The sequence below is a fragment of the Mizuhopecten yessoensis genome, unplaced genomic scaffold (assembly GCF_002113885.1).
Source record: "Mizuhopecten yessoensis strain PY_sf001 unplaced genomic scaffold, ASM211388v2 scaffold716261, whole genome shotgun sequence".
Taxonomy (NCBI): Eukaryota; Metazoa; Mollusca; class Bivalvia; order Pectinida; family Pectinidae; genus Mizuhopecten; species Mizuhopecten yessoensis.
In genome coordinates this window covers 404,403-423,624 of record NW_018480028.1, presented here as the reverse complement: position 1 = coordinate 423,624, position 19,222 = coordinate 404,403, and the positions used below count along the sequence as shown (strand labels likewise).

Genomic DNA, 19,222 nt, shown 5'->3' with positions numbered 1-19,222 from the left:
GGGGGGGGTAACTTTAAGGATTCCTCATCCCTACCCAAACCCCTGCCAGCTGGCCTAATGTGCACTGCCTTTGGGGTAAGTTTGACAGGTTGTCTGGGACATGCATAATTATGACATCAGGAAGCATGCAATGTCAAATTTTCCCGCCAATGCCAGGCTTCCTGTATATCCCATTGGACGAACCTGCCCAAAATTCATATTTTAACAAGTCTGTATATCAGAGCTATACGAAACTTAATGCTAGGCTTGAATATGTATACCATGTATACCATGTATACCATGTATACCATGTATACCATCATGTAAAGCTGTCTGTTTAAGTGTTACACGTATGCCATCAATAAGTAGCATTTCGGTTTATAAAAAGTTTGCAAAACTAGAAAGAAGTTAGGTCATAATTTTCGTTCTACCCTCCCAAAAAATAATTTTCTCGCTTTTAGTAATCTAAAATTATAGTTTTCACATCATTATTTTTCCTATGAATTACCAGCCCAGTTAACTGCACTGCTAAAATCCTCAAAATATTTGCTCAAGGCTAAAATATCAGGAGTTGCCAGAGTTACCCCAGGGCTGAACTTGCCCCGGTTTTCACAAGTTACCCTAACCCCATATTGAACCCTGTCGCTATGGATCTTCCCTGGTTCGTTGTTTTAATTGTTAGCATCAATTACAGGTCTATTTGTTTTTTTTCTTCAGGTGGTACCGTAAAGTACTGAAAAGATATCCATTATGTGTTCCTGCCTAGAATGTAGTTAAAAAATGAAAAAAAAATATGTGCACAGAACTGTAGGAATAAGAATAAACTAAATAAAAATATTCTAAATAATGTGGTATAGCTAATTTTAGTTGGCTTCAGTGAATGTATTGTCAACACTATATGATGTACAACATGTACACAGGACACAACATGTTGGGAATGTCAATTCGGCATATACGTATTATCAGTATTAACTGATGCTATTTTTAAGCTAAGGATAAATAACCAAGCGCATGTACTACATGGAAACAATTTTCAGTTTGAGAAAAATGAAAATATTAAAATAATATGTGTTATGTGTGAACTCAGACTCATAACTGACACTGTGTTGTCGGTCGACAGCATAGTGCTGTACATGTTGCCTTCTCACTGAAAGGCCCGGATATTGAGCTATTTCGGTCGTAGCTATTTTCATCACCGGCTTTCCCAAAAGATGAAACTGGACGTTGGCTTCAGGTCAAGTCATTATTAACTAAGTACACTTTCATTAGGAGATATATAATTTTGGTATCGACTCAAATTTCAGGTTGTCATTTGACTAAATAGAAGTGTTTATTACAATCTAATTAAAAGTATGTCTTCGCATTTCTCCCGTTTACTGATATGTCCAGGTGACATCAGTAAATGGGAGCGATGCAAGGATATCACTTTAATAAGTTTGTGTTTATTATGGACTGCTTTTGTAAATCTATTCAACCTTTCTAATTTTTCAGAAGATCCTGACCTGTGCTGGTGCTTATGGTGGAACGGTGGTCCAGCAACCTGTTAGGTTTGCCAGTAATAAACATTATGATCAAAGGGGAAGGAAGGCCAGGAGGAAAAACACAACTATACCATTAATAGTACGGCCATTATTGTGATAATTTTTGTTTCTCATTTCAATTTTTAGCTCACCTGCCCGAAGGTCTGTTGTCCTTCGTCTGTTGTCCGTCTGTCCGGCATCAACATTTTAGGTTACATGTGACAAAGTCTCAAGTGACCTATTGCGATCGCTTTTTGTCCGTCATGCGTCCGTAAAAAATTCACATTTTCAACTTCTCCAAAACCCCTGAACCAGTTTCAATGAAATTTTGCAGAAACCTTCCATGGGGAGGGGGTATACTATACTATAGTTTATATAAGGAAATCACATTTTGGACCAGCATCTGTTTAATTTCCATTGGAATTAATTCAAACTTGGTTAGCATTATCAGCATTGAATAGCAGTTTGATGATATGCACATATCATGTCAGCCCTGACTGACCCCGAGGGGCTGATGGGTGGGGCCAAAAAGGGTTAAATTGACTGAAATTTCAAAAATATTCTTCTCAAGACCCAGATATGGTAGAATCAAATACTCTTCATAGTTGAAAGGGTCTTAAGGTGCTTTACCAAAATTGTGAATTTCATGACCCTGGGGTCTCACGTTTCCCCCTGGGGAGGGGTTACACTTTACTATAGTTTAATTGTGAATTATATGGTCCCCAGCCCCCAGAGACCTGGGGGCGGGGCCAAAAAGGGTCAAATTGAATAAAATTTCAAAATTCTTTTTCTCAAGATCCAGATATGGTAGAATCAAATACTCTTCATAGATGGAAGGGTCCTAAGGTGCTTTACAAAAATTCAGCTGACTGACAATACCACTATTTGTACATAGTTCATATACTACCCAGATTTTTCACACTACTTTTGCATTACATGATTTCTTTTTCATTTGGTAACATCGATAACATCAGTCTTTATATAACTCAGGTGACCATTAAGGCCCATGGGCCTCTTGTTACTTTAAACAACTTCTTTTCAGTAACCAAAAGGCCTAGGATGATGATATTTTGCCAGTAGCATGCTGGAATCAAGGGCAACCAAGTTTGTTCCACTGAATGACCTTCATCTATTTTCAAGGTCACAGGGGTCAAATATGTTTAAAAGCTTTAAAACAACTTCTTCTCAACAACCAAACAGCCTTGGATGATAATATTTGGCCAGGAGCATGCTGGGTTGAAGGGCTACAATGTTTGTTCAAACAAATGACCTTCACCCATTTTCAAGGTCACAGGGGTCAAGTATGTTTAAAACCTTCAAACAACTTTTTCTGAATACCCAAAAGGCCTAGGATAATAATATTTGGCCAGTATCATGCTTGGATTAAGGGCTACTAGGTTTGGTCAAACACATGACCTTCATCTATTTTCAAGGTCACATTGGTCAAATATGTTTAAAACATTTAAACAACTTCTCCTGAATACCAAAGAGGCCTAGGATAATGATATTTTTGCCAGTATCATGCTTGGATGAAGGACTACCAAGTTTATTCAATCAAATGACCTTCATTCATTTTCAAGGTCACAGAGGTCAAATATAATCAAAACCTTTAAACAACTTCTTCTGCATGCCCAAGAGGCCTAGGATAATGATATTTGGTCAATAGGGGTCACAGGGGTCAAATATGTTTAAAACCTTTAAACAATATCTTCTGAATACCCTTTAGGCATAGGATAATGATTTTTGGCCAGTAACATGCTTGGATAAAGGGCTACCAAGTTGATTACTGTGCCTCCCATTTAAATAGTTTAGCTCTATTTGGTGGTATATGACCTCTAAAAATGGCTTTTGACCCTTAAAATGTTATGTTACAGGGTCAGAATGTGATTTACACATGATTTCACTCCAAAATTTTATTTCTAGCAAAATGACATCGAGAATATAATGAAATTTTGTCAGCAGATCAAAATCAGCATACTTTTTCAGAATTTGAAATCATCAAAAGATTTAGGTTGTGTAACTTGCTACTTTGCTGTTTAACATTAAACACAAAAAATGGGACAGCTAAGCAATTTTGTTTCTTTTCTATTTCTGTTGTTAGCACAAAATACTTGACCATAAAGCACCAGACATGGACACACCAGATAAAGTACGGATGCACATGAAGCAGCACGGCATATTACCCAGGAGAGAATTCAATGATCCGATTGATATCACATGTACAAGTAAGGCAGCAATACATCATTACTTAAGCATTGAACTGTTTTTGTATGGCATTTATGATCTAAACCTCATAATGTACACTAATTTCAAATAGATCATAAATGCCATACAAAAACAGTTCAATACTTATATTTACATTTTCTCTGCCTTTTATGTTTTTATATGCCTGTCAAATTTGACGGGAATATTATGGTATGGCGTCATCCGTCCGTCCGTCTGCTCGTCCGGCAATCTCCTACATTCCTCCTGAATTGACAATTTTTGCAAAAGTTATTGCCCTTTGTTTATTTCAGGATTTGATTTTTGTCCGGCAACCTCCTCCTACATTTTTAGCTCACCTGGCCCGAAGGGCCAATTTAAGTGAGCTTATGCTGTGGTGTGGCGTCCGGCATCAATATTTTACTTTAAACAACTTCTTCTCAATAACCAAAATGCCAAGAGTGCTAATATTGTGCCTGTTGCATACTGGTATGAATGGCTAGAAAGTTTGTTCAAATGAATGACCTTGACCAAGTTTAAGGTCACAGGGGTCAAATGTGTGAAAATCTTCAAACAACATCTTCTCAGTAGCCAAAAGGCCCAGGATACTGATATTGGGCATGTAGCATGCTGGGATGAAGGGATATCATCACAGGCCAGTGGAGTATTGATGATATCATAACAGGCCAATGTAGTGTTGATGATATCATAACATGACAATGGAGTGTGATGATACCATAACTGGCCAATGGAGTGTTGATGACATCATAACCGGCCAATGGAGTGTTGATGACATCATAACATGACAATGGAGTGTTGATGACATCATAACAGGCAAATGGAGTGTTGATGACATCATAACATGACAATGGAGTGTGATGATACCATAACAGGCCAATGGAGTGTTGATGACATAACATGACATTGGAGTGTTGATGACATCATAACAGGCAAATGGAGTGTTGATGACATCATAACATGACAATGGAGTGTTGATGATATCATAACAGGCCAATGGAGTATTGATGATATGTGGAGTATTGATGATATCATAACATGACAATGGAGCATTGATGATATCATAACATGACAATGGAGTAATGGAGTATTGATGATATCATAACATGACAATGGAGCATTGATGATATCATAACATGACAATGGAGCATTGATGATATCATAACATGACAATGGAGGGTTGATGATATCATAACAGGCCAATGGAGTATTGATGATATGTGGAGTATTGATGATATCATAACATGACAATTGAGTGTTATGATACCATAACATGACATTGGAGTGTGTGATGATATCATAACAGGCCAATGGAGTGTGCTGATATCATAACAGGCCAATGGAGTGTTGATGATATCATGACATGACAATGGCGTGTTGATGATATCATAACATGACAATGGAGCATTGATGATATCATAACATGACAATGGAGGGTTGATGATATCATAACAGGCCAATCGAGTGTTGATGATATCCTGACATGACAATGGAGTGTTGATGATACCATAACAGGCCAATGGAGTGTGATGATATCATAACCGGCCAATGGAGAGTTGATGATATCTTAACATGACAATGGAGTGTTGATGATACCACCATAACAGGCCAATGGAGTGTTGATGACATAACATGACATTGGAGTGTTGTTGACATCATAACAGGCAAATGGAGTCTTGATGACATCATAACATGACAATGGAGTGGTGATGACATCATAACAGGCCAATGGAGTGGTGATGACATCATAACAGGCCAATGGAGTGTTAATGACATCATAACAGGCCAATGGAGTGTTAATGACATCATAACAGGCCAATGGAGTGTTGATGATATCATAACATGACAATTGAGTGTGATGATACCATAACATGACATTGGAGTGTGATGATATCATAACAGGCCAATGGAGTATTGATGATATCATAACATGACAATGGAGAATTGATGATATCATACCAGGCCAGTGGAGTATTGATGATATCATAACAGGCCAATGGAGTGTGATGATATCATAACCGGCCAATGGAGTGTTGATGATATCTTAACATGACAATGGAGTGTGATGATACCATAACATGCCAATGGAGTGTGATGATACCATAACATGCCAATGGAGTGTTGATGACATCATAACAGGCCAATGGAGTGTTGATGATATCATAACAGGCCAATGGGGTGTGATGATACCATAACATGACAATGGAGTGTTGATGATACCATAACAGGCCAATGGAGTGTGATGATACCATAACAGGCCAATGGAGTATTGATGATACCATAACAGGCCAATGGAGTGTTGATGATATCATAACATGACAATGGAGTGTTGATGATACCATAACAGGCCAATGGAGTGGTGATGACATCATAACATGACATTGGAGTGTGATGATACCATAACAGGCCAATGGAGTGTTGATGACATCATAACATGACATTGGAGTGTGATGATACCATAACAGGCCAATGGAGTGTTGATGACATCATAACATGACAATGGAGTGTTGATGACATCATAACAGGCCAATGGAGTATTGATGACATCATAACAGGCCAATGGAGTGTTGATTACATCATAACAGGCCAATGTAGTGTTGATGACATCATAACAGGCCAGTGGAGTGTTGATGACATCATAACATGACAATGGAGTGGTGATGATACCATAACAGGCCAATGGAGTGTTGATGATATCATAACATGACATTGGAGTGTTGATGACATCATAACAGGCCAATGGAGTGTTGATGATACCATAACATGACAATGGAGTGTTGATGCCATCATAACAGGCCAATGGAGTGTTGATGACATCATAACAGGCCAATGGAGTGTTGATGACATCATAACAGGCCAGTGGAGTGTTGATGACATCATAACATGACAATGGAGTGTTGATGATATCATAACAGGTCAATGGAGTATTGATGACATCATAACATGACAATGGAGTGTTGATGACATCATAACAGGCCAGTGGAGTATTGATGACATCATAACATGACAATGGAGTGTTGATGATACCATAACAGGCCAGTGGAGTGTTGATGATATCATAACATGACAATGGAGTGTTGATGACATCATAACAGGCCAATGGAGTGTTGATGACATCATAACATGCCAATGGAGTGTTGATGATACCCTAACAGGCCAATGGAGAGTTGATGACATCATAACATGACAATGGAGTGTTGACGATACCATAACAGGCCAATGGAGTGTTGATGATATCATAACAGGTCAATGGAGCATTGATGACATCATAACATGACAATGGAGAGTTGATGACATCATAACAGGCCAGTGGAGTGTTGATGACATCATAACAGGCCAATGGAGTGTGATGATACCATAACATGACAGTGGAGTGTTGATGATACCATAACAGGCCAATGGAGTGTGATGATACCATAACATGACAATGGAGTGTTGATGATACCATAACAGGCCAGTGGAGTGTTGATGATACCATAACAGGCCAATGGAGTGTTGATGATACCATAACAGGTCAATGGAGTATTGATGACATCATAACATGACAATGGAGTGTTGATGATATCATAACATGACAATGGAGTGTGATGATACCATAACAGGCCAATGGAGTGTTGATGATACCATAACAGGCCAATGGAGTGTTGATGATATCATAACATGACATTGGAGTGTTGATGACATCATAACAGGTCAATGGAGTGTGATGATATCATAACATGACATTGGAGTGTTGATGATATCATAACAGGCCAGTGGAGTGTTGATGACATCATAACAGGTCAATGGAGTGTGATGATACCATAACATGACAATGGAGTGTTGATGATACCATAACAGGCCAATGGAGTATTGATGATATCATAACAGGCCAGTGGAGTGTTGATGATATCATAACATGACAATGGAGTGTTGATGATATCATAACAGGCCAGTGTAGTGTTGATGACATCATAACAGGTCAATGGAGTGTTGATGTTACCATAACATGACAATGGAGTGTTGATGCCATCATAACAGGCCAATGGAGTGTTGATGATACCATAACAGGACAATGGAGTGTTGATGATATCAAAACATGACAATGGAGTGTGATGATACCATAACAGGCCAGTGGAGTGTTGATGACATCATAACAGGTCAATGGAGTGTTGATGATACCATAACATGACAATGGAGTGTTGATGATATCATAACATGACAATGGAGTGTGATGATACCATAACAAGCCAATGGAGTGTTGATGATATCATAACAGGCCAATGGAGTGTTGATGACATCATAACAGGCCAATGGAGTTATGTTAATGATATTATAACATAACAAAATGTTGTTACAATTATTCTCATTGGCTTTTCAAAGTGTTGTTATAGTGGTTCTGATTGACTTAGATTTAGCTAGGTGTTGTTCGTTGATTCTTCTTATCTTATATATAACAAGGTGTTTATTCATTTCAGACGAGATATTTGACCAGTATTTACCTCCAGAGGGTGATGGGAAGTCCTCTCTGTTGTCCCTACAAGTAAGTGACATCTTACAGTGGTCGTATTGTTGGCTTTGTATGACATGGATTGGTGCTGTAGGGTTAAGCACAATTAAATCAATAATACCAACCCACCCCCCTCTTTGCATATTTCTGAATTATTTATATGCCTAAAATATTTAGAATCAATTAAATAATATTACATGAATAAAATAGAACTAACATTTTATAACTTTCAAGTAAAAAAATAATCTCAATTATAATGATGAAGAGATATTTGTTGTAGAAGGTATGTATGTATTTATATTAATATTGGTACATGTACATCTGCTTTGACAGAAAGGTAAAGATTTGTTTCAAGGAGGTCTGTCTAAAGGCAAGAACTTAAAAGACAGGAGAAAATTGAAGGAGTACGACACAGCATACGATGAGAAATCATTCGCAGAGATGGCCCAGTCACAACTCATAAAAACCTACACACTTTTACAAGAGTGAGTATGACAGTTTGAAGAGATGGCCCAGTCACAAGTCATAAAAACCTACATACTTTTACAAGAGTGAGTATGACAGTTTGAAGAGATGGCCCAGTCACAACTCATAAAAACCTACATACTTTTACAAGAGTGAGTATGACAGTTTGAAGAGATGGCCCAGTCACAACTCATAAAAACCTACACACTTTTACAAGAGTGACTACCCTGTCTATTTGAGATGATTGACTCTTATGTAATTTAAAAAAATAAAATAGGGGGGGGGGGGCACCAAGACAAGAGATACCTAGATAAGATGAAGCAGGGGTGTATCTTTGTGAGGTTGTGTAGTTTCATAATTCACTGGTTTGATATAGGGACAGTGCAGTTCTGTGTAACAATAGATGCACAGCTAGACTGGGGTTCGAACCAGGGCCTCTGCGGTTGCTCTACCAACGATTTACCCAGTCTAGTTCTGATACATTCCTCCCTCCGTTTTTCTAAGTCTTCACCCCCAAACGAAGACATCAGCATATTTACAACCCAGGTTTGGGTAGTTGCACCACTGTAACAGGAAATAGAAAAATGCATGGCCAGCCCTGGGTTCCAACCCATGATGGATGCTCTATCAATTGAGGTACCTGGTCGCTGACGATTAACCCAGTCTAGTTCCGATACATTTTTTTTTTTTTTTTTTAAATCTAGCTGGATAGAAGGACAGTTTTGTGCTTTTGTTTTGACCACCTTTCCTGTAGGATGATACAGACATGTACATGTGTCAAACATACATATGTGGTTTATATCTCAAATGAAAGGGAAATTACTCTACTTTAAATTTAGCTATTTGCTCGTTTTATAGCTTATTTGAGCCTGTTTAATGAATCGGGCTAAAACAGTCGATAATAATTGGGTGTTACATTTTTTGCTGTGGCTAAGGGATGATGTAATTTCAATTGTGAGTGTTACACTTTTAGACTCTTCTTTGAAATATCATCAAAAGCTATTAAATATTTTGTTTTTGCAGGAAAGAATGATTTATTGTAAGATTAAATATTAAAGTTGCCCATTATCTGGAATGGGATATAAAAAGAAAGTAAACTGAGCAGTATTTAAGATCAAATGAATGTGTTTTACCAAACTAGCAGGTTAACACACTATTTAAAAAAATATATAAGCAGGTGATCTGTGAAGTAAGTTTGAAGTTAAATACAATTTGAGGTACTAACGACTCTCATGAAAAATCTCATGAAAAGGAAATTTTGTTTTTATGAAGAAATATTGGCTGCTGAAAAAAGTAACCTCCCCTTAATTTCTTTAAGGATCCCTGTCCCAGTGCAATGTGGTTTTCCCTATATACAGTGATCTCCCCTTAATGATCCCTGTCCCAGTGCAATGTGGTTTTCCCTATATACAGTGATCACCCCTTAAGGATCCCTGTCCCAGTGCAATGTGGTTTTCCCTATATACAGTAACCTCCCCTTAAGGATCCCTGTCCCACTCCAATGTGGTTTTCTCTATATACAGTAACCTCCCCTTAAGAATCCCTGTCCCACTGCAGTGTGGTTTTCCCTATATACAGTTCCCACAACTTAAGGATACCTGTCCCACTCCAATGTGGTTTTCCCTATATACAGTTACCTCCCCTTAAGGATCCCTGTCCCACTCCAATGTGGTTTTCCCTATATACAGTAACCTCCCCTTAAGTATCCCTGTCCCACTGCAGTGTGGTTTTCCCTATATACAGTTACCTCCCCTTAAGGATCCCTGTCCCACTCCAATGTGGTTTTCCCTATATACAGTAACTTCCCCTTAAGGATCACTGTCCCACTGCAGTGTGGTTTCCCCTATATATAGTTACCTCCCCTTAAGGATCCCTGTCCCACTGCAATGAGGTTTTCCCTATATACAGTTACCTCCCCTTAAGGATCCCTGTCCCACTCCAATGTGGTTTTCCCTATATACAGTAACCTCCCCTTAAGGATCCCTGTCCCACTGCAGTGTGGTTTCCCCTATATACAGTAGCCTCCCCTTAAGGATCCCTGTCCCACTGCAATGTGGTTTTCCCTATATACAGTTACCTCCCCTTAAGGATCCCTGTCCCACTCCAATGTGGTTTTCCCTATATACAGGTACCTCCCCTTAAGGATCCCTGTCCAACTCCAATGTGGTTTTCCCTATATACAGTAACCTCCCCTTAAGGATCCCTGTCCCACTGCAATGTGGTTTTCCCTATATACAGTTACCACCCCTTAAGGATCCCTGTCCCACTCCAATGTGGTTTTCCCTATATACAGGAACCTCCCCTTAAGGATCCCTGTCCAACTCCAATGTGGTTTTCCCCTATATACAGTAACCTCCCCTTAAGGATCCCTGTCCCACTGCAGTGTGGTTTCCCCTATATACAGTAGCCTCCCCTTAAGGATCCCTGTCCCACTGCAATGAGGTTTTCCCTATATACAGTAACCTCCCTTTAACTTACTTAAGGATCCCTGTCCCACTGCACTGAGGTTTTTCCTTTATACATAAACCTCCCCTTAAGGATCCCTGTCCCCCTGCAATGTGGTTTTCCTATATACAGTAACCTCCCCTTAAGGATCCCTCTCCCACTCCAATGTGGTTTTCCCTATATACAGTAACCTCCCCTTTAGGATCCCTGTCCCACTGCAGTGTGGTTTTCCCTATATACAGTAGCCTCCCCTTAAGGATCCCTGTCCCACTGCAATGTGGATTTCCCTATATACAGTTACCTCCCCTTAAGGATCCCTGTCCCACTCGAATGTGGTTTTCCCTATATACAGGTACCTCCCCTTAAGGATCCCTATCCAACTCCAATGTGGTTTTCCCTATATACAGTACCCTCCCCTTAAGGATCCCTGTCCCACTCCAATGTGGTTTTCCCTATATACAGGAACCTCCCCTTAAGGATCCCTGTCCAACTCCAATGTGGTTTTCCCTATATACAGTACCCTCCCCTTAAGGATCCCTGTCCCACTGCAGTGTGGTTTCCCCTATATACAGTAGCCTCCCCTTAAGGATCCCTGTCCCACTGCAATGAGGTTTTCCCTATATACAGTAACCTCCCTTTCACTTACTTAAGGATCCCTGTCCCACTGCACTGAGGTTTTTCCTTTATACATAAACCTCCCCTTAAGGATCCCTGTCCCACTGCAATGTGGTTTTCCTATATACAGTAACCTCCCCTTAAGGATCCCTGTCCCACTGCAGTGTGCTTTTCCCTATATACAGTAACATCCCCTTAAGGATCCCTGTCCCCCTGCAATGTGGTTTTCCTATATACAGTAACCTTCCCTTAAGGATCCCTGTCCCACTCCAATGTGGTTTTCCCTATATACAGTATCCTTCCCTTAACTTCCTTAAGGATCCCTGTCCCACTGCAATGTGGTTTTCCCTATATACAGTAACATCCCCTTAAGGATCCCTGTCCCACTGCAATGTGGTTTTCCCTATGTACAGTAACCTCCCCTTAAGGATCCCTGTCCCACTGCAATGAGGTTTTCCCTATATACAGTTACCTCCCCTGAGGGATCCATGTCCCACTGCAATGAGAATTTCCCTATATACAGTACCCTCCCCTTAAGGATCCCTGTCCCACTGCAATGTGTTTTTCCCTATATACAGTTACCTCCCCTGAGGGATCCATGTCCCACTGCAATGAGGTTTTCCCTATATACAGTAACCTCCCTAAAGGATCTCTGTCCCACTGCAATGTGGTTTTCCCTATATACAGTTACCTCCCCTTAGGGATCCATGTCCCACTGCAATGAGAATTTCCCTATATACAGTAACCTCCCCTTAAGGATCCCTGTCCCACTGCAATGTGGTTTTCCCTTTATACAGTGATCTCCCCTTAACTTCTATCTTGTTATAACTGTCAAACAGTTGAGGCATGACGCTTCCAATTACCAGGTTGCCTAATCGGTTAGGGGATTAGTATAACAATCTGAAATCTTAGATTCAAATCCCGGTCTACCCCAACTGAACTTTTACTTTCAAAACACTGTTGTTGATTATGTTTTGTGTATTTCTCCTTTATTATTGCTCTTAAATGTCTTGCAAGGTGTGGTTTTCTTTTCACAAATTATTTATCAAAACTATATTATCATGCTGATCAACACTTAGTTACAATTTTTGGCAGTGGTATGGGGATCCTTCAACTCTTGTAGAAAGGGGATTTGTACAGTGTCTAAGGGGTATCGGACAGATGATATGAAATGTGAACTGTGATGTTGCTGCCTCTTCCATTTTTCAGTGTGAAGTCGAATGAGGATGAACTCCATCAGCTGGTGACTAACCTTGCCTATCCAGTAAGTTATAAATTGAGGATCGTACATTTGTTGCCATGTTATATTGAATTTATTAGACAAGTTCAAGAGTTTTATTCTTCTTCTTCTTCTTCTTCTTCTTCTTCTTCTTCTTCTTCTTCTTCTTCTTCTTCTTCTTCNCCCCCCCCCTACTTTTGTGGAGTCTGTATCTTTTGATTGGTAGAAGATAGGTTTATACTCTTTTAAGTATGTTGTAGACCAAGGTCTGAAGATGTTACAGGAACATTTTCAAGTAGGTCAAAAATCCAATATGGCAGCCATGATGTCATAGGTTAAAATCTATTTTTACAAACACTAACGATCTTCTACTCCACTTCTGCCATTACAACATTAACCACAATTGGTACATGTATTCCTCTAGGGGCCTTTACAAACTAATGTTACTTTTTAGAGCAATTAATATTCCAAGATGGCCACCATGAACTCTGATTGGTTAACAGCCTATACCAATATATTTTGTTAACGATATCAAACACGGGGTTGATCTTTGGATATCATATAGAGATAAGCAAGAGCAATTTTTTTCTTTCATACTGTTTCAACAAAAAATGTCAACTTCCGGTTTTCGGCAGGGGTCAAAGTTAAAATGCACTATATTGGGTACCGACCTCAAAAAATCTTAAATTCCACAAGTTCTAGAGTATTGATATTTAATAATAAAGATTCTGAGATGTCGGGGTATCAGGTTTGAAAAAATGGTTGATATTGATCAACTATCAAGGTCACAAATTTCAAATGTTTAAAAAATTAAAATTGCTTTTAATCAAGAATATTTCAAAAATTGTTCGATAGATTCACTATACATTCGGGTATTATGTGGACAACACAAATGCGCACATTTTTGGCAGAAAACATTTTGAGCTGACCTGGTCAAGTTTTGAGTTATTCAGGGGTCAAACTTCATATGTGCTATTTCAAGATAATGACTTCAAAAAACTTCTTCTAAAGTTCTACAAGATCTAGAGTCCTACTATTTGATACATAACATGGTCAGGTGATTGACTATCAAGTTTGAAAAGATGATTGACCTTGAATGACTTTCAAGGTCACAGAGGTCATATGTGTAAAAATATTGAAACCACTTTTTCTGAATAACCAATAATTCCAGGGTAACGATGTTTTGCAAAGAAGCATGCTTGAATGAAGGGCTTTAAAGGTTGTGCAAATGAATGACCTTGACTTATTCTAAATATAATTTCAAAGGTGAAAGTCGAAAAACCATTTTCATTTTTGTGCGATTGTCAAGTGCTTTCAGTATTCTCAGTACTTTGATTTGTATCAAGACATCTAATACACGCTGGTAAAACTACATCGATTACTACGCACTCTCAATCTTAAAAGTAGGGACAGTTTACATCTCTACTGCAGTGGGTAAACATCAGCCTTTCTTTGGCATGGCAAACCCAACCGATATACACAAAAAGCTATTTCAATTAATCGTACATAGTGGATGGACTATATGACGACATTTACGGACTATATTTCTATACAACTTAGCCCATTGGCTGCCTATATTTATCCATTCTTTCTCTGAAGTCATTTCGCACTCCGGGAATCCCCCACTACTCAGTCAGCTACTGTAGACTTGCACAAGTTATTAATAGAGGGCCAAATCAGTCCTTACAGTGAAAAGCCTGTCAAATTGTTAGCCAATTTCTATTTTTTTATTTTTTATAATGAACAATTTTAAATGCAATGAAAATAATAATGGCAGAATATACATTTCAAATTTATTTAATAGCAAAAGCATTGATCAGAAATAAAATGCAGTTAATTATGAAGTTCACAATTTTGAACAATTGCAGCACCTTTAAGTTTTATTACATATGTGTGATAGCATATTTATTACACATGTGTGATAGCATATTTATTACACATGTGTGATAGCATATTTATGACATGACCGTATGTATGACATAGTTAAATAGGTCAGTGATGTGATAATAGTGTATAGACTTTGTGTTCGACTTTAAAACTCACCACTTACTGAATGTCTGTGTCTTGCATTATTCAAAGATAATGACAGTGCTGTATGTTTTATTTCATTTAATAGAAGTTGGTGTTTGGTTTGGAGTTTAAGACATTCCGTTGGAAGTTCGTCGAATCTATTGAGCCTCCGAGAGTTGTCCATCTACGAACAAGCAAGATGTTGTCGCAAGACAATTTGTATGCACAAGTGACGGTTCGTTGTCACACAAAACAGGTATCCAGCTGTGTTATCTTTTCTCAGAAATACTTGTCAAGGTCATAATTATTAATTGATGTGTAAAACGTACTTGTTTGACATGTCATCACAATTTCTTTATTTACTTAAAATATATTTGACAAAGAATCAAATTCACTTGAATGGGTTTAATTAAGATATAATCAACGTATGTGCATGTATTAAGGTGGAATATATAACAAGGGTGAGAAAAGGTTGGAACAAATAATTTAGAGTTGATTATTTTTCAATTATTTTCCAATCCCGAGTTATATATTGCGGAATAATTTACAAACATACATTGTATATTGATTATATCTAATCTACCAAGCAAAATGTAACAATTTTTGTGTCTACCTCCGTGTCCATATGCCTTTGATAAGTAAGATGACCTAGATAATCTATTGCACACGCTAACATATGCACATGATGCCTAGATGTCTTCATTTTACAACAAGTTGCACATTTATATCATTTCTGACCCTGTGGGTAGTTGTCCTATTTTGTCTATTTAACCTGGATATACTTGGGAAGGACTTTTTTTATAATTTTTAGTCGTCATTCGGTTGACAGACGATTAACCATTAACACTGATGTCATGCTTTATACCAGATGTTTATTTCAATCAATCAAATCCACCAATCTATCGACATCACTCACCAACACAAGTCATCAGGATTTGACAGATTTAGAAACACTATCTCAAGTCACCTTGGTAGTAAGTTCAGCGCCACATTCTGACCATGAGTTTTACAGATTTAGAAACACTATCTCAAGTCACCTTGGTAGTAAGCTTAGCGCCACATTCTGACCATGAGTTTGACAGATTTAGAAACACTATATATCTCAAGTCACCTTGGGAGTAAGTTCAGCGCCACATTCTGACCATGAGTTTGACAGATTTAGAAACACTATATATCTCAAGTCACCTTGGGAGTAAGTTCAGCGCCACATTCTGACCATGAGTTTTACAGATTTAGAAACACTATCTCAAGTCACCTTGGTAGTAAGTTTAGCGCCACATTCTGACCATGAGTTTGACAGATTTAGAAACGCTATCTCAAGTCACCTAGGTAGTAAGTTCAGCGCCACATTCTGACCATGAGTTTGACAGATTTAGAAACACTATATATCTCAAGTCACCTTGGGAGTAAGTTCAGCGCCACATTCTGACCATGAGTTTGACAGATTTAGTATTAGTAGAATTAGTAATACTTCTCATTGTGAACCAGTGGTGATTGTCTCCTGACCGTTAGAGGGATACAGTGGTTGGCAGTTCAGTCTCTTAACTTTAATTTTTAATATATGTTTTTACGCACATCTCCTTTATCTTTTTATTACCCGATAGTTTTTTGTGGGGTTCTGAGTATTGATCATCATGTGTCATACAGCCATGTCATACAGCATGTGCGTATGTAAGGGATTTGTATCACTTGTGATGTCTTCTTTAAAGTCTCCTCCTCATTTTTCTTTGGAACAGATCTTGGCGATATATGACAGATTTGGTCGTCTGATGTACGGCAGTGAAGTGGTACCCAGGGATGTATTAGAATATGTTGTGTTCGAGAAACACATCGTGAATATGTATGGAGAATGGCGACTGCATAGCAAAATCACACCGAAATGGTTGCCACCTCAAGCTCCACAGATAAACACTCAAATAAAACCCATGGTACACGACAGGGAGGAATTGGAAAAAAAATTACAACAGTTAGGTAGTGGTGATAAAATAGAGGCGGAGGAAACTGACAAGGATGAAGCTATAGAGACGAGATAGATGATTGGAACCCGACAAGGAGGAAGTTATAGAGACGAGATAGATGATTGGAACCCAACAAGGATGAAGCTATAGAGACGAGATAGATGATTGGAGCCCGACAAGGAGGAAGTTATAGAGACGAGATAGATGATTGGAACCTGACAAGGAGGAAGTTATAGAGACGAGATAGATGATTGGAACCCAACAAGGAGGAAGTTATAGAGACGAGATAGATGATTGGAACCCGACAAGGAGGAAGTTAAAATGATATAGTGTATAATTGTAAATGATAAGGAAGATAATTTTGACTGACTTCAGTGGACTAGTTGAATTAAGTTACACATAGAATTGGCCAAACAGGAATTTCATGCATCACTTTATTGAAGCGTTTGGGTATGGATGATGAGTGTTGGATTTATACTATGTGATATCAATGAAATAAAATGTAGGATTTTCCTATTGGTTGTCATTTTGTTTGAATAAAAAAACTTCATTGATAATGTTTTAAACCAATTAACTCATTCACCCATGAAATTCCATACTGGACTATTCCAACATTTAGGTAAGAGATGGAGCATCAACACCAGGGATTCCGTGAACCAGGAGGTTTGATTTGTTGACATGTTTCGGTAGGCTAGGCCTACCGTCAAACAATTTTACAGTGGCAGTGTAGAGCTACGGTGCAAATTACGGTTCACAATATAATGACATCATGATATTGTTATTTAGATCACATGATATAAACAAGTGTTGGCGGGGAAATTGTGACTGCAAATTGGCGACGTTGTTAAAAGCAAGACTGGCTTGATTTGTTTTTCAATGACAATGAAATACAATGTATACCCAAAGGACTATAGAAATTTCTTACATGATATTGATACATGACCCATGTAACAATAAAGTCAATAAAAGTGTTCTCATACTTTTACTTCCTCGTAGGCATGTTCAGCCAGTGTTCTTTAAGTTCCATGTTGGGGTGACCACACGGGTCCGTCGATTTACCCAAAACAACTCAATACAACCCAATACAATCAATACAACCCAATACAACTCAATACAACTCAATACAACCCAATCGAACGTCGATTTACCCAATACAACTCAATACAAACGTCGATTTACCCAATACAACTCAATACAAACGTCGATTTACCCAATACAACCCAATGCAAACGTCGATTTACCCAATACAACTCAATACAACCCAATACAAACATCGATTTACCCAATACTACCCAATACAAACGTCGATTTACCCAATACTACCCAATACAAACGGTGATTTACCCAATACTACCCAATACGAACGTCGATTTACCCAATACAACTCGATACAACCCAATACAAACGTCGATTTACCCAATACAACCGAAAACAAATGTCGATTTACACAATACAACCCAATAAAAACGTCGATTTACCCAATACTACCCAATACAAACGTCGATTTACCCAATACTACCCAATACGAACGTCAATTTACCCAATACAACTCAATACAACCCAATACAAACATCGATTTACCCAATACAACTCAATACAACCCAATACAAACGTTGAGTTACCCAATACAACCCAATACAAACGTCGATTTACCCAATACAACTCAATACAACCCAATACAAACGTTCAGTTACCCAAAACTACCCAATACAAACGTCGATTTACCCAATACAACCCAATACAAACGTCGATTTACCCAATAAAAGGTACAAATTTCTTTGACCCCAGTCACCTTCAAAGAGGGTCAGTGTCATTTATTTTAGAAAACATAATAGTACTTTACATCAGGTAGTTATAGTAGCAAAATGACATGGCCATTGGCTTTTTAGAATTTTAAAGAAAGATTTTGAAAGCATTTTACCCACAACAGCCAATGTTGAACAGCTGTCAAAATTAAAATTTCACCACATCATAATGCATTTATAAACGTGTTCTTGGCTGGTCTAAATAACGTACTGAAGTATCATGGCTCTGAACCACGTACATGACGGTGTACCAGTTGTATGGTATTGAACCACAGGACGGTGTACCATTTGTATGGTATTGAACCACAGGTTGGTGTACCAGTTGTATGGTATTGAACCACAGGACGGTGTACCAGTTGTATGGTATTGAACCACAGGACCGTGTACCAGTTGTATGGTATTGACCCACAGGACGGTGTACCAGTTGTATGGGATTGACCCACAGGACGGTGTACCAGTTGTATGGTATCGAACCACAGGACGGTGTACCAGTTGTA

At 38.5% G+C, this 19,222-nt stretch overlaps 1 protein-coding gene across 1 annotated transcript in view; it reads left to right on the top strand.

Moving 5' to 3' along the window:
• LOC110442418 (39S ribosomal protein L45, mitochondrial-like) overlaps positions 1-17,434 on the top strand; it is an 18,089-nt gene extending 655 nt beyond the window's left edge. Inside the window, exons 2-8 of the mRNA XM_021486014.1 lie at positions 1,471-1,599; positions 3,601-3,724; positions 8,177-8,241; positions 8,542-8,693; positions 12,943-12,997; positions 15,069-15,218; positions 16,699-17,434. Of these exons, the coding sequence (XP_021341689.1) occupies positions 1,471-1,599; positions 3,601-3,724; positions 8,177-8,241; positions 8,542-8,693; positions 12,943-12,997; positions 15,069-15,218; positions 16,699-16,995 (972 nt within the window). The 3' untranslated portion in view covers positions 16,996-17,434. The remainder of the gene's footprint in view (positions 1-1,470; positions 1,600-3,600; positions 3,725-8,176; positions 8,242-8,541; positions 8,694-12,942; positions 12,998-15,068; positions 15,219-16,698) is intronic.
• Positions 17,435-19,222: the final 1,788 nt, after the last annotated feature.